Source organism: Oncorhynchus nerka, linkage group LG26 (genome assembly GCF_034236695.1).
Source record: "Oncorhynchus nerka isolate Pitt River linkage group LG26, Oner_Uvic_2.0, whole genome shotgun sequence".
In the NCBI taxonomy this organism is placed as follows: Eukaryota; Metazoa; Chordata; class Actinopteri; order Salmoniformes; family Salmonidae; genus Oncorhynchus; species Oncorhynchus nerka.
The window spans coordinates 17,069,023-17,093,064 of NC_088421.1; the positions used below are offsets into that span (position 1 = coordinate 17,069,023).

At 47.2% G+C, this 24,042-nt stretch overlaps 1 protein-coding gene across 1 annotated transcript; it reads left to right on the top strand.

Annotated features, from left to right (window-relative positions):
* The first annotated feature begins 240 nt into the window (after positions 1-240).
* LOC115110514 (transmembrane protein 184B-like) lies at positions 241-22,859 on the top strand. Its single transcript, XM_029636237.2, has 9 exons — positions 241-677; positions 11,434-11,670; positions 12,739-12,904; positions 16,002-16,092; positions 16,299-16,374; positions 16,472-16,563; positions 16,920-17,089; positions 17,249-17,443; positions 18,999-22,859. The coding sequence occupies exons 2-9, from the start codon at positions 11,437-11,439 to the stop codon at positions 19,223-19,225; spliced, it is 1,251 nt and encodes a 416-aa protein (XP_029492097.1). The 5' UTR covers positions 241-677; positions 11,434-11,436; the 3' UTR covers positions 19,226-22,859.
* Positions 22,860-24,042: the final 1,183 nt, after the last annotated feature.

Genomic DNA, 24,042 nt, shown 5'->3' on the forward strand with positions numbered 1-24,042 from the left:
TTTTGGAGGAGCTAAGTAACTGCGTTTTTTATTTACAATGAAATGTGTAATATTATTCGAATGAAAACAACGCTACTGAATGAATTAACTTTATACTACCTGGTAAATTCTTCATACACAAACACAAATATTTGAAATCTGGGTTTGTACAACAATGCCAGACCAGCTGGCAAATACGAGTTAGATCATGGAAAAGTGGCTCAAGGCGATGAAGCTACTGCGCCTGCGTGAAAGCAGGAACGGCGGAGGAGTTTCGCTGTTCTGCTACTGTAAAATCTTAGCGTAGTGAATCGCTAGGAGAGATACAGGGGAAGAACGGAGCCGAATTCACGAGCGTTCCCCGATAATGCTATTTTGAAATGATAGTGACTGAATAAAGTTTTTCTACATGAGATGGGCTATTAGTACAGACAAAAGTATTTACCTAGGATTTGAAGAGTTTGCGAGCAGCTACCTAACTAGCGATGCTAACGTTAGCTAGCGAACTAGATAAAACTGTAAACATGGTTTAAATTGGTTTCTGACTTGACGTTATATTGCAATGATTCAAATTTAGTGTGAATTATTATTTCATGAATGTGTGTCTGTCGTAGCTAAAAACGTATTTAGGATACATTTATGCTTGGATTCAAACAGCCGCAGTGTGTACACAAATCAAACAACTGCAGCAGAGGCAGGTAAGCCACCGCTCGCTCTGTGTTTTTGTGTTCAGAATGGATAGAAAGAAACTGTTTCCAAACGAACGACGAATGTACCTTTCGCTTGATGACACAGTTGTAATTTCAGCTCCTGTTTCAGCTCCTGAAATCATCCGTAAAGAGGTTTTGGTTGCCTTTTTTCTATTATGGAAATGGGAAGCTGCTGTTTTTTTTAATATAGTCTTTGCATGGAAATGATGTTATTCATTTATTCTCACTGCAACGCCCTATATTTTCCTTAGTATGTTATGCCTTTAGTATATCTGGAGAGGAAAACTGCAAAAAATGTATCTCGTTTTCATTTTGGCATCAATGTCAAAAAGCCGATGCTGGATGACTGGTAGGATTTAGGTCAAAGTACAACAGATGTTATGAAATACACCCTCAGCTTCAGTCAGCATGAATTGATGGAGTCTCCCCTGTCATGTCATATATGGAGTCTCCCCTGCCTGTCATATATGAATTATCTGGTCATTGAACCAAACGAAATGCACCAGACATGGCTTTCAATTACAACTGAACATCAGTATACCTTATAAATATAACATGTTTGCTGTTTTTAGAAGCCATCAATATTGACCAATACTTTCATTCTTTACTACTGTCTCAACCCTTTCCCTTTTTCTTGAATAATTAAGCATTTGTGTCATGGAAAAATCGCATTATAAACCTAATAGGCATTCATTCTCTAGGCCTATACAGAATAGGCCTTCATATTGCTGATATTCAATCTCAATAGTCATCAGTCAATAGTCTAAGCTTATCATGAACCAATAGTTACTTGAGAAACCCAACTTGAGTGAATCGAGTGTGACACTCAATGTAACTGCCCCCTCAAATGTAATTCATACATCAGGCTTCGTCCAGCAGCGTGAGTCACCCATGGCCACGACCTGCCTATATTTAGCCATGCATATTAATTGAATCCCCTTTTTAAATCAGTTTTATTCTGAATGATTAGGTTATTGCCATCATTGGACGCCAGACTGATGCATCTAGCAGTCACATTACCTAGTTAGCATCACTAATGCAGGATTGAGTACAAGGCTGTGGAGAATCTACTGTCCATTTTTCTATTGGTCACTTAGCCCACAGTTTCCCATTAGAAAACTGCTATCTGGCTACTTTGCAATACATCAGTATTACAGACCTAATGAGCAATAGGGGTCAGTCACCTTGCTGACTTTGAGAATTGATCATGTGCTGCTGATGGCTAAAAGACTCAAACCAATCTCATGAATGTTAACACTTTTTCTGTCATTCAATAAATTCCTCTCATTAGCTATGCAGTTGAAGTTGGAAGTGTACATACACTTAGGTTGAAGTCATTAAAACTCATTTTTCAACCCTCCAAAAATTTCTTATCAACAAACTATCGTTTTGGAAAGTCGGTTAGGACATCTACTTTGTGCATGACACAAGTTATTTTTTCAGCAATTGTTTACAGACAGATTATTTCGCATATAATTCACTGTATCACAATTCCAGTGGGTCAAATTTCAGAAAATGTCATGGCTTTAGAAGCTTCTGAGAGGCTAATTTACATCATTTGAGTCAATTGGAGGTGTACCTGTGGATGTATTTCAAGGCCTACTGTGACGACCCTCCCACTCTGTCTGCCGTATTCTCTCTTTGTTCTTGTTTCCTTATTAGGATGCCGGTGGGAGGAGTTGGGAGGGTCGTCAGCTACATGGGAAACACCTGGGCCAGGTGTCTCCCAGGATAAATAGACCTCTTCCACATTCATGGAGGAGACTCTCTCCATGCAGACACCTTTTGTAGATTGTGTTGTGGTTCTTGGTGGCCGTTTGTTTGCTTTGGGACCTTTCAACACCCTGCATTATCACATTCATGCATGCAAAACACTCACTTACACTACTGATTACTGATTACACACACCATTGTATATTATACTTAGTTACTTATTTAATAAATATATATTTTGCTACTCCTTATCTCCACGTTGTCTCCCTTTGTTACGGGCTTTGAGCCGGTTTGTGACACTACCTTCAAACTCAGTGCCTCTTTGCTTGACATCATGGGAAAATAAATAAAAAATCAGCCAAGACTTCAGAAAACAAATTGTAGACCTCCACAAGTCTGGTTCATTCTTGGGAGCAATTTCCAAACGCCTGAAGGTACCACGTTCATCTGTACAAACAATAGTACGTAAGTATAAACACCATGGGACCACGCAGCCGTCATACCGCTCAGGAAGTAGACACGTTCTGTCTCCTAGAGACGAACGTACTTTGGTGTGAAAAGTGCAAATCAATCCCAGAACAACATCAAAGGACCTTGTGAAGATGCTGAAGGAAACAGGTACAAAAGTATCTATATCCACAGTAAAACGAGCCCTATATCGACATAACCTGAAGAAGCCACTGCTCCAAAACTGCCATAAAAAAGCCAGACTACGGTTTGCAACTGCACATGGGGACAAAGATTGTACTTTTTGGAGAAATGTCCTCTGGTCTGATGGAACAAAAATAGAACTGTTTGGCCATAATGACCATCGTTATGTTTGGAGCAAGAAGGGGGAGGCTTGCAAGCCGAAGAACACCATCCCAACCGTGAAGCACTGAGGTGGCAGCATCATGTTGTGGGTGTGCTTTGCTGCAGGAGGGACTGGTGCACTTCACAAAATAGATGGCATCATGAGGACGGAAAAGTATGTGGATATATTGAAGCAACATCTCAAGACATCAGTCAGGCGGTTAAATCTTGGTCGCAAATGGGTCTTCCAGAAGGACAATGACCCCAAGCATATTTCCAAAGTTGTGGCAAAATGGCTTAAGGGCAACAAAGTCAAGGTATTGGAGTTGCCATCACTAAGCCCTGACCTCAATCCCATTGACAATTTGTGGGCAGAACTGAAAAAATTTGTGTGAGCAAGGAGGCCTACAAACCTGACTCAGTTACACCATCTGTCAGGAGGAATGGGCCAAAATTCACCCAACTTATTGTGGGAAGCTTGTGGAAGGCTGCCTGAAACGTTTGACCCAAGTTAAACAACATAAAGGCAATGCTACCAAATAATAATTGTATGTAAACTTCTGACCCACTGGGAATGTGATGAAGGAAATAAAAGCTGAAATACGTCATTCTCTCTCTGACTATTCACATTTTTAAATTAAGTGGTGATCCTAACTGACCTAAAACAGGGAATTTTTACTAGGATTAAATGTCAGGAATTGTGAAAAACTGAGTTTAAATGCATTTGGCTAAGGTGTATGTAAACTTCTGACTTCAACTGTATGTCCCACTGGCACTGATATACCCAGTCTGTCCTTCAGTGTGCTCAATAGAGATGTGTTTGTGGCTCTCCTATGCTCGCCCCTGCTCTCAAACCAGGAGGAGAGGAGAAGGAGAATTTGGGTCAGTGGGCCCTCAGCCCATGTCATGCCAATTTGCTCTGACTGACTGATTCACTCTGTCCCTGTGTTCTCTCTCAACTTCCATCCCCCTCTCCCCTCACTCAGCTCCTTCTGGTTCCCCTCTCTCTCCCTCACTCGGGTCCTTCTGGTATCCCTCTCTCTCTCCCCCTCACTCGGCTCCTTCTGGTATCCCTCTCTCCCCCCCTCACTCAGCTCCTTCTGGTTCCTCTCTCTCTATCCCCCTCACTCAGCTCCTTCTGGTATCCCTCTCTCTCTCCCCCTCACTCGGCTCCTTCTGGTCCCCCCACTCAGCTCCTTCTGGTTCCTCCCCCTCACTCAGCTCCTTCTGGTCCCCCTCTCCCCCCTCACTCAGCTCCTTCTGGTTCCCCTCTCTCTCTCCCCCTCCTCAGCTCCTTCTGGTTCCCCTCTCTCTCCCCCTCACTCAGCTCCTTCTGGTTCCCTCTCTCTCTCCCCTCACTCAGCTCCTTCTGGTTCCCCTCTCTCTCTCCCCTCACTCAGCTCCTTCTGGTTCCCCCCCCCTCACTCAGCTCCTTCTGGTTCCCCCTCACTCAGCTCCTTCTTCTGGTTCCCTCCCCTCTCAGCTCCTTCTGGTTCCCCTCTCCCCCTCACTCAGCTCCTTCTGGTTCCCTCTCTCTCCCCCCCTCACTCAGCTCCTTCTGGTTCCCCTCTCTCTCTCCCCCTCACTCAGCTCCTTCTGGTTCCCCTCTCTCTCTCCCCTCACTCAGCTCCTTCTGGTTCCCTCTCTCCCCCTCACTCAGCTCCTTCTGGTTCCCCTCTCTCTCTCCCCCCTCACTCAGCTCCTTCTGGTTCCCCTCTCTCTCCCCCCCTCAGCTCCTTCTGGTTCCCCTCTCTCTCTCCCCCTCACTCAGCTCCTTCTGGTTCCCCTCTCTCTCTCCCCCACTCAGCTCCTTCTGGTTCCCCTCTCTCCCCCTCACTCAGCTCCTTCTGGTTCCCCTCTCTCTCCCCCCTCACTCAGCTCCTTCTGGTTCCCCCTCTCTCCCCCCACTCACTCACCTCCTTCTGGTTCCCCTCTCCCCCCACTCACTCAGCTCCTTCTGGTTCCCCTCTCTCTCCCCCTCCCTCACTCAGCTCCTTCTGGTCCCCCCTCACTCAGCTCCTTCTGGTTCCCCTCTCTCTCACCCCCTCACTCAGCTCCTTCTGGTCCCCCTCACTCAGCTCCTTCTGGTTCCCTCTCTCTCCCCCTCACTCAGCTCCTTCTGGTTCCGCTCTCTCTCCCCTCACTCAGCTCCTTCTGGTTCCCCTCTCTCTCCCCCTCACTCAGCTCCTGGTTCCCTCTCTCTCCCCCTCACTCAGCTCCTTCTGGTTCCCCTCTCTCTCCCCCTCACTCAGCTCCTTCTGGTTCCCTCTCTCTCCCCCTCACTCAGCTCCTTCTGGTTCCCCTCTCTCTCCCCCTCACTCAGCTCCTGCTGGTTCCCCTCTCCCCCCTCACTCAGCTCCTTCTGGTTCCCCTCTCTCCCCCCCTCACTCAGCTCCTTCTGGTTCCCCCTCACTCAGCTCCTTCTGGTTCCCCTCTCTCTCTCCCCTCCCTCACTCAGCTCCTTCTGGTCCCCCCCCCTCACTCAGCTCCTTCTGGTTCCCCTCTCTCTCCCCCTCACTCAGCTCCTTCTGGTTCCCCTCTCTCTCCCCCTCACTCAGCTCCTTCTGGTTCCCCTCTCCCCCCTCACTCAGCTCCTTCTGGTTCCCCTCTCTCTCCCCCTCCCTCACTCAGCTCCTTCTGGTTCCCCTCCCCCCCTCCCTCAGCTCCTTCTGTTTCCCCTCTCTCTCCCCCTCACTCAGCTCCTTCTGGTTCCCCTCTCTTTCTCTCCCTCCCCCTCACTCAGCTCCTTCTGGTTCCCTCTCTTCTCCCCTCACTCAGCTCCTTCTGGTTCCCCTCTCTCTCCCCCTCACTCAGCTCCTTCTGGTTCCCCTCTCTCCCCCCCCACTCAGCTCCTTCTGGTTCCCCTCTCTCCCCCCTCACTCAGCTCCTTCTGGTTCCCCTCTCCCCCCTCACTCAGCTCCTTCTGGTTCCCCTCTCTCCCCCCCTCACTCAGCTCCTTCTGGTTCCCCTCTCTCTCCCCCTCACTCAGCTCCTTCTGGTTCCCCCCCTCACTCAGCTCCTTCTGGTTCCCTCTCTCCCCCCCCTCACTCAGCTCCTTCTGGTTCCCCCCGCACTCAGCTCCTTCTGGTTCCCCTCTCCCCCCTCACTCAGCTCCTTCTGGTTCCCCTCTCTCCCCCCTCACTCAGCTCCTTCTGGTTCCCCTCTCTCTCCTCCCCTCCCTCACTCAGCTCCTTCTGGTCCCCCCTCACTCAGCTCCTTCTGGTTCCCCTCTCCCCCCTCACTCAGCTCCGTCTGGTTCCCCTCTCTCTCCCCCCTCACTCAGCTCCCTCACTCAGCTCCTTCTGGTTCCCCTCTCTCTCCCCCTTCCTCACTCAGCTCTTTCTGGTTCCCCTCTCTCCCCCTCCTCACTCAGCTCCTTCTGGTTCCCCTCTCTCTCCCCCCTCACTCAGCTCCTTCTGGTTCCCCTCTCTTCTCTCCCCTCACTCAGCTCCTTCTGGTTCCCCTCTCTCTCTCCCCCCTCTCTCAATCAGCTCCTTCTGGTTCCCCTCTCTCCCCCCTCACTCAGCTCCTTCTGGTTCCCTCTCTCTCCCCCTCCCTCACTCAGCTCCTTCTGGTTCCCCTCTCTCCCCCTCACTCAGCTCCTTCTGGTTCCCTCTCCCCCCTCACTCAGCTCCTTCTGGTTCCCCTCTCTTTCTCCCCCTCACTCAGCTCCTTCTGGGTCCCCTCTCTTTCCCCCTCACTCAGCTCCTTCTGGTTCCCCTCTTTCTCTCCCTCACTCAGCTCCTTCTGGTTCCCCTCTCTCTCCCCCCCTCACTCAGCTCCTTCTGGTCCCCCCCTCACTCAGCTCCTTCTGGTTCCCCTCTCTCTCCCCCTCACTCAGCTCCTTCTGGTTCCCCTCTCCCCCCTCACTCAGCTCCTTCTGGTTCCCCTCTCTCTCCCCCCTCTCAGCTCCTTCTGGTTCCCCTCTCTCTCCCCCTCTCAGCTCCTTCTGGTTCCCCTCTCTTTCTCTCCCTCACTCAGCTCCTTCTGGTTCCCCTCTCCCTCTCCCCCCTCAATCAGCTCCTTCTGGTTCCCTCTCTCCCCCCTCACTCAGCTCCTTCTGGTTCCCCTCCTCTCCCCCTCCCTCACTCAGTTCCTTCTGGTTCCCCTCTCTCTCCCCCTCACTCAGCTCCTTCTGGTTCCCCTCTCCCCCCCTCACTCAGCTCCTTCTGGTTCCCCTCTCTTCTCCCCCTCACTCAGCTCCTTCTGGGTCCCCTCTCTTTCCCCTCCCCCTCACTCAGCTCCTTCTGGTTCCCCTCTTTCTCTCCCTCACTCAGCTCCTTCTGGTTCCCCTCTCTCTCCCCTCCTCACCAGCTCCTTCTGGTCCCCCCTCACTCAGCTCCTTCTGGTTCCCCTCTCTCTCCCCCTCACTCAGCTCCTTCTGGTTCCCCTCTCTCCCCCCTCCTCACTCAGCTCCTTCTGGTTCCCCTCTCCCCCCCTCACTCAGCTCCTTCTGGTTCCCCTCCCCCTCCCTCACTCAGCTCCTTCTGTTTCCCCTCTCTCTCCCCTCACTCAGCTCCTTCTGGTTCCCCTCTTTCTCTCCCTCACTCAGCTCCTTCTGGTTCCCCTCTCTCTCTCCCTCACTCAGCTCCTTCTGGTTCCCTCCTCTCTCTCCCCCCTCACTCAGCTCCTTCTGGTTCCCCTCTCTCTCCCCCTCACTCAGCTCCTTCTGGTTCCCCTCTCTCCCCCCTCACTCAGCTCCTTCTGGTTCCCCTCTCCCCCCTCACTCAGCTCCTTCTGGTTCCCCTCTCTCTCCCCCCCTCACTCAGCTCCTTCTGGTTCCCCTCTCTCTCCCCCTCACTCAGCTCCTTCTGGTTCCCCTCTCTCTCTCCCCCTCCCTCACTCAGCTCCTTCTGGTCCCCCCCCCCCTCACTCAGCTCCTTCTGGTTCCCCTCTCCCCCCCCACTCACTCAGCTTCGTCTGGTTCCCCTCTCTCTCCCCCCTCACTCAGCTCCTTCTGGTTCCCCTCTCTCTCCCCCTTCCTCACTCAGCTCTTTCTGGTTCCCCTCTCTCTCCCCCCTTCCTCACTCAGCTCCTTCTGGTTCCCCTCTCTCTCCCCCTCACTCAGCTCCTTCTGGTTCCCCCTCTCCCCCCTCTCTCAGCTCCTTCTGGTTCCCCTCTCTCTCCCCCCCTCTCTCAGCTCCTTCTGGTTCCCCTCTCTTTCTCTCCCTCACTCAGCTCCTTCTGGTTCCCCTCTCTCTCTCTCACCCCCTCAATCAGCTCCTTCTGGTTCCCCTCTCTCCCCCTCACTCAGCTCCTTCTGGTTCCCCCTCCCCCTCACTCAGCTCCTTCTGGTTCCCTCTCTCTCCCCCTCCCTCACTCAGCTCCTTCTGGTTCCCCTCTCTCTCCCCCCTCACTCAGCTCCTTCTGGTTCCCCTCTCTTTCTCCCCCTCACTCAGCTCCTTCTGGGTCCCCTCTCTTTCCCCCCCTCACTCAGCTCCTTCTGGTTCCCCCTCTTTCTCTCCCCCCTCACTCAGCTCCTTCTGGTTCCCTCTCTCCCCCCACTCAGCTCCTTCTGGTTCCCCCACTCAGCTCCTTCTGGTTCCCCTCTCTCTCCCCCCCTCACTCAGCTCCTTCTGGTTCCCCTCTCTCTCCCCCTCCCTCACTCAGCTCCTTCTGGTTCCCCTCTCCCACCCCCTCACTCAGCTCCTTCTGTTTCCCCTCTCTCTCCCCCTCACTCAGCTCCTTCTGGTTCCCCTTTCTTTCTCTCCCTCACTCAGCTCCTTCTGGTTCCCCTCTCTTTCTCTCCCTCACTCAGCTCCTTCTGGTTCCCCTCTCTCTCCCCCTCACTCAGCTCTTTCTGGTTCCCCTCTCTCTCCCCTTCCTCACTCAGCTCTTTCTGGTTCCCCTCTCTCTCCCCCTTCCTCACTCAGCTCCTTCTGGTTCCCCTCTCTCCCCCCCACTCAGCTCCTTCTGGTTCCCCCTCCCCCCCCACTCAGCTCCTTCTGGTTCCCCTCTCCCCCCACTCAGCTCCTTCTGGTTCCCCTCTCTCCCCCCTCACTCAGCTCCTTCTGGTTCCCCTCTCTCCCCCCCTCACTCAGCTCCTTCTGGTTCCCCTCTCTCTCCCCCTCACTCAGCTCCTTCTGGTTCCCCTCTCTCTCCCCCCTCACTCACCACTTCTGGTTCCCCTCTCCCCCCTCACTCAGCTCCTTCTGGTTCCCCTCTCTCTCCCTCACTCAGCTCCTTCTGGTTCCCCTCTCCCCCCTCACTCAGCTCCTTCTGGTTGCCCTCTCTCTCCCCCTCACTCAGCTCCTTCTGGTTCCCCTCTCTTTCTCCCCTCACTCAGCTCCTTCTGGTTCGCCTCTCTTTCTCCCCCTCACTCAGCTCCTTCTGGTTCCCTCTCCCCCCTCACTCAGCTCCTTCTGGTTCCCCCCTCACTCAGCTCCTTCTGGTTCCCCTCTCTCTCTCCCCCTCACTCAGCTCCTTCTGGTTCCCCTCTTTCTCTCCCTCACTCAGCTCCTTCTGGTTCCCTCTTTCTCTCCCTCACTCAGCTCCTTCTGGTCCCCCCTCCCTCACTCGGCTCCTTCTGCTTCCCCTCTCTTTCTCCCCTCACTCAGCTCCTTCTGGTTCCCCTCTCTCCCTCCCTCACTCAGCTCCTTCTGGTCCCCCCCTCTCTCCCTCCCTCACTCAGCTCCTTCTGGGTCCCCTCTCTTTCTCTCCCTCACTCAGCTCCTTCTGGTTCCATTTACATTTACATTTAAGTCATTTAGCAGACGCTCTTATCCAGAGCGACTTACAAATTGTTCCCCTCTTTCTCTCTTCTCTCCATATCTTATTCAGATTTTCTCTGTCCACAAGGATGTTTTTATTTTTTATTTCACCTTTATTTAACCAGGTAGGCTAGTTGAGAACAAGTTCTCATTTGCAACTGCGACCTGGCCAAGATAAAGCATAGCAGTGTGAACAGACAACACAGAGTTACACATGGAGTAAACAATTAACAAGTCAATAACACAGTAGAAAAAAAGGGGAGTCTATATACATTGTGTGCAAAAGGCATGAGGAGGTAGGCGAATAATTACAATTTTGCAGATTAACACTGGAGTGATAAATGATCAGATGGTCATGTACAGGTAGAGATATTGGTGTGCAAAAGAGCAGAAAAGTAAATAAATAAAAACAGTATGGGGATGAGGTAGGTCAAATTGGGTGGGCTATTTACCAATAGACTATGTATAGCTGCAGCGATCGGTTAGCTGCTCTGATAGCAGATGATTTTTGCAATTTGTTCCAGTCACAGGCAGCAGAGAACTGGAACGAAAGGCGGCCAAATGAGGTGTTGGCTTTAGGGATGATCAGTGAGATACACCTGCTGGAGCGCGTGCTACGGGTGGGTGTTGCCATCGTGACCAGTGAACTGAGATAAGGCGGAGCTTTATCTAGCATGGACTTGTAGATGACCTGGAGCCAGTGGGTCTGGCGACGAATATGTAGCGAGGGCCAGCCGACTAGAGCATACAGGTCGCGGTGGTGGGTGGTATAAGGTGCTTTAGTGACAAAACGGATGGCACTGTGATAAACTGCATCCAGTTTGCTGAGTAGAGTGTTGGAAGCTATTTTGTAGATGACATCGCCGAAGTCGAGGATCGGTAGGATAGTCAGTTTTACTAGGGTAAGTTTGGCGGAATGAGTGAAGGAGGCTTTGTTGCGGAATAGAAAGCCGACTCTAGATTTGATTTTCGATTGAAGATGTTTGATGAGAGTCTGGAAGGAGAGTTTACAGTCTAGCCAGACACCTAGGTACTTATAGATGTCCACATATTCAAGGTCGGAACCATCCAGGGTGGTGATGCTCGTCGGGCGTGCGGATGCAGGCAGCGAACGGTTGAAAAGCATGCATTTGGTTTTACTAGCGTTTAAGAGCAGTTGGAGGCCACGGAAGGAGTGTTGTATGGCATTGAAGCTCGTTTGGAGGTTAGATAGCACAGTGTCCAAGGACGGGCCGGAAGTATACAGAATGGTGTCGTCTGCGTAGAGGTGGTAGATGTTAGTTTCAGCTTTAATTGTTCAATTAATTGTTCAATTGAATAAAGTAGTAGGTTTTTATTGGTATGCCCGAGACAACCATCCATGTGTGATGTGTTCGATAACCTTGAAAGAAACTGGGGTTTTGTTCCCTTAGGAGGCACACTGTTCCTTAATGGAGCTCTACCTTTTCTACATATTTAGCTACTTCTGTTAATGTGATTGTGAATATCCGGAAAACCCAAAACCCACCGTACCTGTTGCCTCCCTCCAGAGGATGGAGGAGCTGTGGAGACGTGGCATGCCCCTGTCAGATCGAATGGAAAATGACTCCCCAGCCGATATGGCCCCAGGGTCCCCAACCACAGCGGCCCCGTCGGGCTCCAACGCCTCCTGGGTGCCAGACACCCCCCTGGTGACCCCTGAGGAACCATACTTCCTCATGACCTCCACTGCCCAGACCGTGTCAGGGTTCTTTGTCTGGACAGCCCTGCTAATAACCTGCCACCAGGTAAGGGGCTAGTGAACTCTTTCTCACACATACATACACACACACACACCTATGTTTTTCTGCATGCTGCATCTAACATATGCTTGAACTGTTTGTACTCAAATCATATGTTAGTGTGGTCTCACTGCTGCATAAGATGGATGCCTAGTGCCTCCAGTAGTTTTCTCAGTATGCACAAATCAAATTGCAGATAGAAATTGCAGATTCCTCACGCCTGCCAAGTCCAGGTTGATTATGCACTCTGGAACACCTCAGGCTGTTCAGCCATGATAAAGTAGTTGTGGCAGGTCTTCAAATATGTAGTCATATTGCCTGCAGACCACTAACCTCCTGTAGGTTCAGAGCTACTGAAAGGCCCAGGTTAATGATTCCTCTCCATTGTGCGTTTCTGCTCACACAAAGGGTTAAAGATGAGCCGTCGCTCTGACAACAGGTGTACCTAGCTCTGCAGTGACATCAGAGAGTGGGGGGCTGTTGCCTAGCAACAAAGCTGGGTACGGTGCTCTGTGTGCGAACACCCTACTGTTTGTTATTTTACCAAAGGTGTGTGTGCCCAGGCCAGGAAAGGTGATAGGTGTAGCTTTGTGTAAGTGGGAACCTGGGACATGATGAAGTAGACAAAAGGTATTGATGACAGAGCCTGCTCATCCGAATGGAAAAACACAACACACATCCACTCATCACACACACTCGCATGATGTCGACTGCTCTCCCCAGGATGTGGGCAGGACCACAAAGTCACAGTCACTGAGCCCTAGTGAAAATGCATTGATTTCATGAGACACTTGTTTCAGCTAGCCCATTTTTAGCAAGCTTACGTTGACAGAGCTGTGGTCCCTCTCAGGGAGAAGGAAGCTGTTGAATATTCAAACACAATTACCCCCCTTTCACGCCATTGTCTATTGTCTATTTAACTGCCATGTTTATAGTTTTTAAATTATTCTCCTACAATGAGGTACATTATAAACTAGCCAGGTCCTTTAGGAACTGAGATTAAATGATGCCCTCTTCACTCTGTCTTTCTCTTTCTTGTCTATGTATCTTTCCCTATTTTTCTCCCTTTGACAGATCTACATGCACCTGCGCTACTACAGCTCTCCCAATGAGCAGAGGCACATAGTTCGCATCCTCTTCATCGTTCCCATCTACGCCTTTGACTCGTGGCTCAGCCTCCTCTTCTTCACTAACGAAGAGTACTACGTCTACTTTGACACGGTCCGCGACTGCTACGAAGGTGAGAACCTTCCCACCCTGTCAATGGTGCATGACTCTTACCTGTTAAAATAGTGTTTTTAAATGTATTGGCATTAATATACATTTTTACATTTTATTTCACCTTTATTTAACCAGGCAGGCCAGTTGAGAACAAGTTCTCATTTACAACTGCGATCTGGCCAAGATAAAGCAAAGCAGTGCAACAAAAACAACACAGAGTTACACATAAACAAATGTACAGTCAATAACACTATAGAAAAATCTATGTACAGTGTGTGCAAATGTAGAAGAGTAGGGAGGTAAGGCAATAAATAGGCCATAGAGGTGAAATAATTACAATTTAGCATTAACACTGGAGTGATAAATGTGCAGATGATGATGTGCAAGTAGAGATATTGGGGTGCAAAAGAGCAAGAAGATCAATAACAATATGGGGATGAGGTAGTTGGGTGGGCTATTTACAGATTGGTTGTGTACAGGGATCGGTAAGCTGCTCTGACAGCTGATGCTTTAAGTTAGAGAGGGAGATATGACTCCATTCATCTTTTTCCCTTACCCTCGCCCCGCTTGTTAGATATTATGCACATTGATAGCTTCATACCAAACGCCCTTTCCATTTGATTTATCATAGTAGCAGGCTAACAGGAGGCAGCAGCAGTCTGAATGATCAGACCGTAACAGAGAAGTGAAATTATGAAGCGTGTGGACAGAGAAATACAGCTTCACTCTATCCAATTAGAGTAGCAGGATCAATGTACAGCCAGCCCTTTTCTTTACACACAGGCAAGCTGGCCAGTTGAGTTATTTAGACCATGTAGCACCTCACTTGACAGACATGAGGAAGATAATTACAAAAAATACTCTGATCAAGTCGTATCCAGAAAATTACCCATATCTGTTACTAAACTCGTTTTGTCCGACTACTCGGCACACCTCTAGCAGGACGACACTGGAAGACGTTTCTGATTGACAGAGGAAGGCTTTGTTTATTTTGTGGAACTTAAAAAAAAATGTTATTAACCGGTCCACATGCTTTTAAAATAATGGTTCTGTTCCAGAGAAGAATAGATCACTTTTGTTCCCGCTTCTGATTTTGTTCCTTGAAAAATGACGTTCTTTTCCAGTTTTCAGTTCTGTTCTCTGAACCGGTTCCAACCCCTGGTCGTAGTAACTAGTGTGTGGGAATCTGTTCTGTCCCCAGTGACAGATGGGCTTTGCGGTCTCTCTGCCTTTACGAGAGTGGCCATCTTTGTTCTCTTGTTGTTTCCAAAGCCTGCTGGGATTGCTGGGGAGGGGAAGCCTGTTCCCTAGCAACAGTATGCAAACGACTGAAGCCTTGAGAAGAGTTTTAGAAACCACTTACTTATGAACAGATAAATTGTCTGGCTGTTCTGTACCAGCCGGCTGTATCTCAACAGAAGTAACATCAACAGAAATTGGCATTATAATTTTGTTACAGTGGTTACATAATACAGACAGGTGTGCCCCTTGGTTACCGGTCTCTGCCATCAAATTATACCTGACAAACTCTATTGTATGTACAATGTACAACTCTATGTCTGTTTGGGGAAAAGGGGACCTCAGTGCTAAAGTGTGCTCAATGCATGAACGAGTGCTTTGTACTGCACATTTTGTATACCTTGTGTCAGAGAGTTGTGTGAGTCTATGATGCGTGAGAGAATGCTGTGTGTGTGTACTGTATGATGTGTGTAAGTGCTGGGAGCGCATGGATTGACGGCTGGGGAGCTGACAGCTCAGCCAGGCTGCACACAGTGGACTCTCCCTTCCAGCACATGGCACACCGCACAGGCAGCAGCTGTGGCCCCAGGGCTCCACACTGCTAAATATAGAGGGCCAAAGTGCTGTCATAAAGTTACACACTCTCTCTCTCACACACACACACACACACACACACACACACACACACACTGATGTTGTGTATTTATACATGCATGCTTGCAAACATTCGAATAGCAGGAGTCAATACCATAAGGATGCCACTGAGATCCCCATTATTGTCTACTCAGACCTCTATGCAGCGATATGTGTGCAAATACAATATACAAGGAAAGCAAATGGAATAGGCAGGGGTCCTTTATGGCTGGAGTTTCCAATGCCAGAAAAGAGAGAAAGAGCCGCAAAGATTCAGGCTTGATTCGTCCTGTAGTTGCTTCACCACCCTCAAATTAGCATGGCCTGAACACCTGGGACAGCAGCTGAAACCACATTCCTCCCAGTCAATGACACCAATAACAGTGTTCACAGCCAAAGGAGAGACAGAGAGAAGTCCTGCAGCCTCTTCTGCCCCAACAAACTGGAAGTGATTCAGTCTGACTGGAGAGGATTTTCCCTCAAGGAGTCGGGACCCACCACTGTGCTCTGTTCATTTGAAACAATTTATTTAATTTCCAAATCAATTGAAATCTCTATGAACCATTCAAATCTCTTAGATAAATAATTTATGCTAATGAATGGATTCAAATAAACAGGCACGTATTAGAATATACCAGTACTGTACATGTGTTGTTAAATAGGATGGTAACTGAATAGTTTTGGACTAAACATTCAGCTGGATGGATATCAATATATGGGAATCTCTGGAATACACGTTGTCACACACACACACACACACACAGAGTGGGGGAGGGTAGCTTTGTGTGCACACAGGGGGACAGAGTGATGTTGATCCAAGCTAGAATGGAGGGCGGTTTAGCCAGAGGCCATTGGGGACAATGACTCAGTCTCTCATCTTGTTTTGCTTTCTGCACTGGCCCATGCACTGACACAGCACACCAGCATTCTGCTCGTGGGAAATCGGGACCACGGCCTTAATACTGTAGAGAGGAACATGGCCAATGCCTCTAGATAGAACATGTTTACTTCGGTGTGTGTTAGTGTTCTTTCTCGTTAATGTTTCTGGGTTCTCAAGGGGAAGCCCAGAGTCCAAAAAGACCAAACACACACAGACAGACAGATTGTTTTGGGGATTGATTTTGGATATGAAGGCTTTGCTGGGTTAACCAAAAGACTGCTGTAGTTGCATAGTGGCAACTGCCCCCATATTCTCTCAACTCTCTGACACTGCTTACATGTGTTTGTGTGTGTTTCCTCTGCAGCGTTTGTGATCTACAACTTCCTCAGCCTGTGTTATGAGTACCTTGGAGGGGAGAGCGCCATCATGGCTGAGATCAGAGGAAAGCCCATTGAGTGAGTCTCTCTCTATTATCACTCTTTGTCCTCTCTTATAAAAAATAAAGACATTCATGTACAATCCAAGAATGTTATTCAACCATCCCACAACTGCAGAATAGTAATGTGTATCAATACTTTATTGTATGGTTTGAACCTCTTTTCATGCGATTTGGATCTTGAGAACACAGACTACCAAATGCTTGTGTCTTGGCTGTCTACAGGTCCAGCTGTGTGTACGGCACCTGCTGTCTCTGGGGAAGAACTTACTCCATTGGGTTCCTCCGATTCTGCAAACAGGTATAGTGAAAGCCTTCTTCTCACACATTATTTGTGTGAAACCCTTACATATGAACACACAGTTACATATTCTCATGACATATTCTCTCTCTCTCAGGCCACTCTACAGTTCTGTGTGGTGAAGCCTCTGATGGCCATGATCACAGTCATCCTGCAGGCCTTTGGGAAGTACAGAGATGGAGACTTCAAGTACGTAGGGCTATGGGACACTCACTCGTTCTACTCTATACTATATCAGAGTATTTGCTTAACCTGTGTTGACCTCAGTGAATTGTCTGTACTTTTCTGTATGAACAGTTTAAATGTTATTTGTTTGTTCTCACAGATGTTTTTTTTTTACATTTACACTATTCTGGCTGTAAATCTGTTTTCACCGAAATGTCGGGGTTGTAGTTGTCAAGCATCTCAGAGTAGGAATTATATTACGTAATCTCTCAAATAAGACTTTGCTAAGACATCCCTATGTGTTGACACTGTTCTGATAGCTGGCTGTGCCTCTCTCTCTCTCTCTCTCTCTCTCTCTCTCTCTCTCTCTCTCTCTCCAGTGTGGCCAGTGGGTACCTGTATGTGACCATCATCTATAACTTCTCTGTCAGCCTGTCTCTCTACGCCCTCTTCCTCTTCTACTTCGCCACCCGCAACCTGCTGGTCCCCTACAGCCCCATGCTCAAGTTCCTCATGGTCAAGTCTGTCATCTTCCTCTCTTTCTGGCAGGGTAAGGAAACCTCTTGATCGACACACACACGCAATGTATCATAGATAATGCTGCATCCAAGTGTGCTGACCCTCTCCCAGATAATACACACAATGTGATTTGACAGTACTCTGATCCTCCTTCCTCGATTTCTCTCTCCCTCTCTCTCTGGGGGATAAGGTATGCTGCTGGCCATCTTGGAGAAGTGTGGCGCCATCCCTAAAATCAACTCTCCCGAAGTGTCAGTTGGGGAGGGCACGGTCGCCGCCGGCTACCAGAACTTTATCATCTGCATTGAGATGTTCTTTGCCGCTGTGGCCCTGCGCCACGCCTTCACCTACAAGGTCTACATGGACAAGAGGCTGGACTCCTACGGTAAGGATACAGAAGGAGGAACTATCCATGCAGTTTAGAGAGAGAACTGTTTAAGTAAAAATAAATCAAGTCATCACTAGCATATTAGTGTGTCCCTGACTAAATGACACAAGCAGTTGCTTATGTTTCTGGAACTGTGTTCAGTGAGGATTCAGGACACTGGTTCTCCATGGTTGCTCTTCAAGTCTATTTCAGTGACTTTGTTCCACTGACCTGCTCTGTCTCTAAATGTTTCTTTCTCTCTTTTATTCTCCCTTTCTCTCCTCTCCACTCCCTTGGTTTTTTGCTACATTTTTCTTTTGTTGAATCCTTTTTCTCCTCATTTATCTTCTATCTCTTCCTTATTCTCCTGTTCTCTCGCCCTTCTCCTTTTTTATTGTTCAATATTCATCCTTATATATTTTCTTATGTCCCCCCCTCTCTCTATCTGTCTCTCTCTATCTGTTTCTCTGTGCTGCACTATAAGGGTCCTTTCCTATTTATGGACAGTACGGTAGGTCTACCACTAGCTCAGCTGTGTTTGGCTTCTCACTGCCACAGTACTTTCTGGTTGACTCCATTTCTGTGATGTGCTCATATTTTGTTATTCTATTATTTTTAACTGTTTCTGAGATATAGAGTTTAATTTTGTACAAACAATTTATTTTGAGAGTCCTCAGTGCTGTCATACATTTGTATTGCCATTATTGTACAGTATGTGCTGCTTTTATCAATGTATTATTTTGTGGTGTGTATGAGTTCTCCCCTTGCAATGCAGTAGGAGCTCCACTGGCTGTTTCTGTCTGTTTGGTTCAGTAGTATTATGTGATCCTCCACTTTGTTTACTCATGGCATTCAGGTTGTTCACTGTAGGGTTCCACTCTTCCTTCCATTATCCCTCTTTGTTTACTCATGGCATTCAGGTTGCTCACTGTAGGGTTCCACTGTTCCTTCCATTATCCCTCTTTGTTTACTCATGGCATTCAGGTTGTTCACTGTAGGGTTCCACTGTTCCTTCCATTATCCCTCTTTGTTTACTCATGGCATTCAGGTTTGTTCACTGTAGGGTTCCACTGTTCCTTCCATTATCCCTTTTTGTTTACTCATGGCATTCAGGTTGTTCACTGTAAGGTTCCACTGTTCCTTCCATTATCCCTCTTTGTTTACTCATGGCATTCAGGTTTGTTCACTGTAGGGTTCCACTCTTCCTTCCATTATCCCTCTTTGTTTACTCATGGCATTCAGGTTGTTCACTGTAGGGTTCCACTGTTCCTTCCATTATCCCTCTTTGTTTACTCATGGCATTCAGGTTTGTTCACTGTAGGGTTCCACTCTTCCTTCCATTATCCCTCTTTGTTTACTCATGGCATTCAGGTTTGTTCACTGTAGGGTTCCACTCTTCCTTCCATTATCCCTTTGTTTACTCATGGCATTCAGGTTGTTCACTGTAGGGTTCCACTGTTCCTTCCATTATCCTTCTTTGTTTACTCATGGCATTCAGGTTTGTTCACTGTAGGGTTCCACTCTTCCTTCCATTATCCCTCATCCTCCTTTTATTTCCATCCTCTCCCGGCAGGTCGCTGCGCCCCAATGAAGAGCATCTCCAGCAGTCTGAAGGAGACCATGAACCCCGGAGACATGGTGCAGGACGCCATCCACAACTTCTCCCCGGCCTACCAGCAGTACACACAGCAGTCCACCCTTGAGCAGCGTGGAGGGGTGCCAGTGTCCCGCAGCCACAGCAACCTCAGCACCCGCGACAATGAGAAGACCCTGCTGCTCAGCTCCGACGATGAGTTCTGAGCCCCCCTACACACCGACCGGTGGTACTACTGGGAGGTGGAGACGGGAGGGGCTTTATGGACTCTACTATAGTGCCGTACCAAATCGACAGGCTTGAGTACTTTGGCTGATCCACTTCATGAACATAGTACTCATATTCCTCAGTCTATATTGACAATACAAGCAACCTACTGCATAGGGGTCCATTGCCACATACCACTGCCAATATGGATCAATACAGATACACACACATGTGCATAGACCATTCCCAGGGGTCTTCAGGCTGTGTGTTAACATTACAAAGGCCTACTAGACAGAGAAACACTCACCAACGTGCATGCCATTGAAATAATACAGCATCCCCCCTCACCCTCCTGCCAGCTCTGCCTCTTGCTTAAATGTTGCCAAATAGAGGGAGATCCCGCTTGGTCAGCAGGACCCTCTCTAACTTAAAATTTAGATTTCAGAGTGACTTGGATAAGACACTAAGGGACCCCGAAATCACTGTATATTTTGATGTTTATTGACCTGATGGTGTTCTTCTCATTTGAAACATGTCTATTATGAAGGGAGGTTATTATTATATGATATGTGTTAGTGTGTGTTGGAAGGTACACTGAGGATAATATAATTGGGGGTCATTCTCCCGGAATGTTATAGTTGTTGTTGATGACGTATTGAGGGAACAGTTGTTGACAGAGGTTTGGTGCGGGCGACTAACATCGCTCACGCGGATTACAGATGAAAGAGGAACTTGCTTCTTAGCAGAGCGGGACCCGGCCACAGCAGACAGGATTAGAATCACGTAATTGGGGAATTATGTGCGGCACAGATCAGGCATGTTTTTACCATCAGGTTGGTGTAACGGTCATATCGCGCCCGAACTGCGCATGTGGAGACCGTCTAATCAAAGGCTGTCTTTTGATAATGTTTTTTTTGACGAAAATTTAAACTTGTCAGTGTGTCACTTTCACAAGGTTGGAGTAATAACATGTTCGACTACTTAAGACATTGGCTCGAATCTAAGTTGTGTCTTTAGATTGAGAAAATAAACAACTAATTTCACTGTTCTCATCTCAAACCTCAGTCTGGTCTGTTTCGCAAGCGTTCCTGGAAGTTTTCAATGTTGCACCTCTGGGTTTAGAAACTCTGTGAAGTTGGCAAAGGGTATGGAGACCAAGCATTTCTCCCCCTGGTGGCAAGAGGCAGAGAGATTTCCAGCCCAGCCTCTGGGAGGAGCAGGTTGAGCAGAAATAGTTTCTTTGAATACATAGGCAAAGCAAGGCTTGGCTATCTTCAGCATTAATATACTTCAGTTATGCCTGAATATACCTGCTTTCTTCAACATGGCTGTTTTCTTGTCTTGTTAGGGTTACTATGTTGCTGCTTAGTGTCACTAGCCTCATTGATTTTTCCTTTGAGAGGTATTTTTGCTGAAGACAACACACAGATAATTTTGAAACGTTTTACTCATAAAAAAATCTCTCACTGAACTGTCAATTCCAAAGCTGCAGTTTTACAAAACAATGTAAATAGGAACACTACCCATATTTGAATACCAGAGGGAAGTGTTTTTCTACAGCAGGGGTTCTTGAACGTTTTCATCTCGAAACACAAATTAGAAATTTTACCGTTCTCCCGTGACTCAAATCTTCCTCTAACGACTTAAATTAAAAATAAATAGTGTGTTATTATAGATGTATTCTCCTAACTCGCGACCCACCTCTCACATGCCCAGGGTCCACTTCGGGTCAAAAAAAAACTTTTCTACAGGGTCCAATAAATACAGTACCAAAAGTTAGGGTTTTTCATCATTTTGACTATTTTCTACATGGTAGAATAATAGTGAAAACATCAAAACTATGAAATAACACATATGGAATCATGTAGTAACCAAATGTTGTATTTTTTTATTTAAATATAATTAACATTTTAGAATCCTCAGAGTAGCCACCCTTTGCCTTGATGACAGCGCTGCACACTCTTGGCATTCTCTCAACCAGCTTCACATGGAATGCTTGAAGGATTTCCCACATGCTGAGCACTTGTTGGCTGCTTTTCCTTCACTTTGCGATCCAACTCATCCCAAACCATCTCAATTGGGTTGAGGTCGGGTGATTGTGGAAGCCAGGTCATCTGATGCAGCACTCAATCACTCTCTTTCTTGTTTAATTAGCCCTTACACAGCCTGGAGGTGTGTTGGGTCATTGTCCTGTTGAAAAACAAATGATAGTCCCACTAAGCGCAAACCAGATGGGATGGTGTATTGCTGCAGAATGCTGTGGTAGCCATGCTGGATAAGTGTGCCTTGGAATAAATAAATAAATCACTGACAGTGTCACCAGCAAAGCACTCCCACACCATCACACCTCCTTCTCCATGCTTCATGGTTGGAACCACACATGCGGAGATCAATCCATTCTCCTGCTCTGCGTCTCACAAAGACACAGTGGTTGGAACCAAAAATCTCCAATTTGGAGTCATCAGACCAAAGGACAGATTTCCACCAGTCTAATGTCTATTGCTCGTGTTTCTTGGCCCAAGCAAGTCTCTTCTTATTTGTGTCCTTTAGTAGTGGTTTCTTTGCAGCAAATCGACCATGAAGGCCTGATTCACGCAGTCTCCTCTGAACAGTTGATGTGTCTGTTACATTTATTTGGGCTGCAATTTCTGAGGCTGGTAACTCTGATGAACTTACCCTCTGCAGCAGATGTAACTCTTGGTCTTCCTTTCCTGTGGCGGTCCTCATGAGAGCCAGTTTCATCATAGTGCTTGATGGTTTTTGCGACTCCACTTGAAGAAAGTTATCAAAGTTCTTAATTTTCCAGATTGGTTGACCATGTCTTAAAGTAATGATGGACTGTCGTTTCTCTTTGCTTATTCGAGCTGTTCTTGCCATAATATGGACTTGGTCTTTTACCAAATATCTTCTGTATACCACCCATACCTTGTCACAATACAACTGATTGGCTCAAATGCATTAAAGAAGGGAAGAAATTCCACAAATTAACTTAACAAGGCACACATGTTAATTGAAATGCATTCCAGGTGACTACCTCATGAAGCTGGTTGAGAGAATGCCAAGAGTGTGCAAAGCTGTCAAGGTAACGGCTGGCTATATTTTGATTTGTTTAACGCTTTTTTGGTTACTACATGATTCCGTATGTGTTATTTCATAGTTTTGACGTCTTCGCTATTATTATACAATGTAGAAAATAGTCAAAATAATGATCAACCCTGAAATGAGTAGGTATGTCCAAACTTTTGACTGCTACTGTATATTTCATAGGTTTGAATGTTAAGTATAGGCTACATACACTTAAGTGATTGTTTTAATGATGTGCCCTATGCTGTGTCTTTTGATTAAAATGAATATATTATTCCCGAACAGGATATTGACAGGATATTGTACAAGACAGGATATTGTATATAAAGTTGAACTAGATAATGGAATATGTTTATTGGTGGGTATAATAATGATAAAGCACAATGCTTACTTCTGTATCGTCTCTGCTCCATATTCCTTATATTATTTTGTTTCATACTTTTGTGTTCATTTGTATATTGGTATTATTCTGCTTTATAGATTCTGATGCAATTTTTTGTCTTTGTGGTGTTTAAACAACCGCAAAATAAAAAGACAGACAAAATGTAATATTTTCATTTGGTCCTTTAGTGTGTGTTGAGTGAGAGAAGAGTCAGTGGGATTGATTGATATTGCATTTGTTCATTTTTAGGTTGGCTGCATAAAAAGCTTAAAGTACCACTTTTTGGAGCTGGTCACTTCCCTATACAGAGAAGCTACAGTCTTCTGGTTCAGAGATGTATGATGCTACCAGGCAATATAGTTGTTCTGTTTAGACGCCAAGTTGTCACGTGCACAAGTACAGTGAAATGCCTTTCTTGCCAGCTCTAAACCCAACAATGCAGTAATCAGTATCAATGTCGTACTAAAAATAACAGGGTAGAACAAAAACAGGAGAAATAGAAATAAGAACACGAGAAAGTAAGTAACTAAATATAGGGTCAGTGCCAATACCATATTTGCAATGTACAGGGATACTGTAGTGAGGTAGATATTGTATGCATAGGGATAACGTGACTAGGCATCAGTATGTATGATAAACAGAGTAGCAGCAGCGTAAATGAAGATCGTATGTAAGTGTGTGTAGAGTCAGTATAAAAGTGTGCATGTTCTGTGTGTTGGCGCATGAGGGTGCATAGAGACAGTGCAAAATGTTTAATAAATACAATGGTCAATTCAGATCTGTGTCTGACCAGCCATTTTGTTAGGTATTTAGCAGTCTTATGGCTTGGGGGATGGAAGTGGTTCACTGCTTGCCATACCAAGCAGTGATGCAGCCAGTCAAGATGCTCTCAATGGAGCAGCTGTAGAAAGTTTTGAGGATTTGAGGGCCCATGCTAAACATTTTCAACCTCCTGTCGATCCAGCTTCACAACTGTGTGCGTGAGTGTGGACCATTTTAAGTCCTTAGTCATTTGAATCCTGAAGAACTTAAAAGCTCTCGACCTGCTCCACTGCAAAATGTTCTGATTTTTACGATGGGGCCGTGCCCCCCCTCCCCGTAGGTTATGTTGCCTACCCTCACTATCTTCGGTCGGCCCTTCAAGAAGTCCAGGATACAGTTGCAGAGGGAGGTGTTCAGTCCCAGGGTCCTAAGCTTGGTGACGAGCTTGGAGGGGACAATGATGTTGAACACTGAGCTGTATGAACAGCATTCTCACATAGGTACTCCTCTTATCTAGGTGGGTGAGGGCAGTGTGGAATGCAATTGAGATTGCGTTGTCTATGGATCTGTTGGGGCAGTATGCAAATT

Excerpts from the sequence above, each read along its gene's own strand:
- LOC115110514 (XM_029636237.2), top strand. The coding sequence starts at position 11,437 with ATGGAGGAGCTGTGGAGACGTGGCATGCCCCTGTCAGATCGAATGGAA. Across the intron at positions 11,671-12,738 it reads TGCTAATAACCTGCCACCAG|ATCTACATGCACCTGCGCTA; the intron begins GTAAGGGGCTAG and ends TCCCTTTGACAG. Across the intron at positions 17,444-18,998 it reads CAAGAGGCTGGACTCCTACG|GTCGCTGCGCCCCAATGAAG; the intron begins GTAAGGATACAG and ends CTCTCCCGGCAG.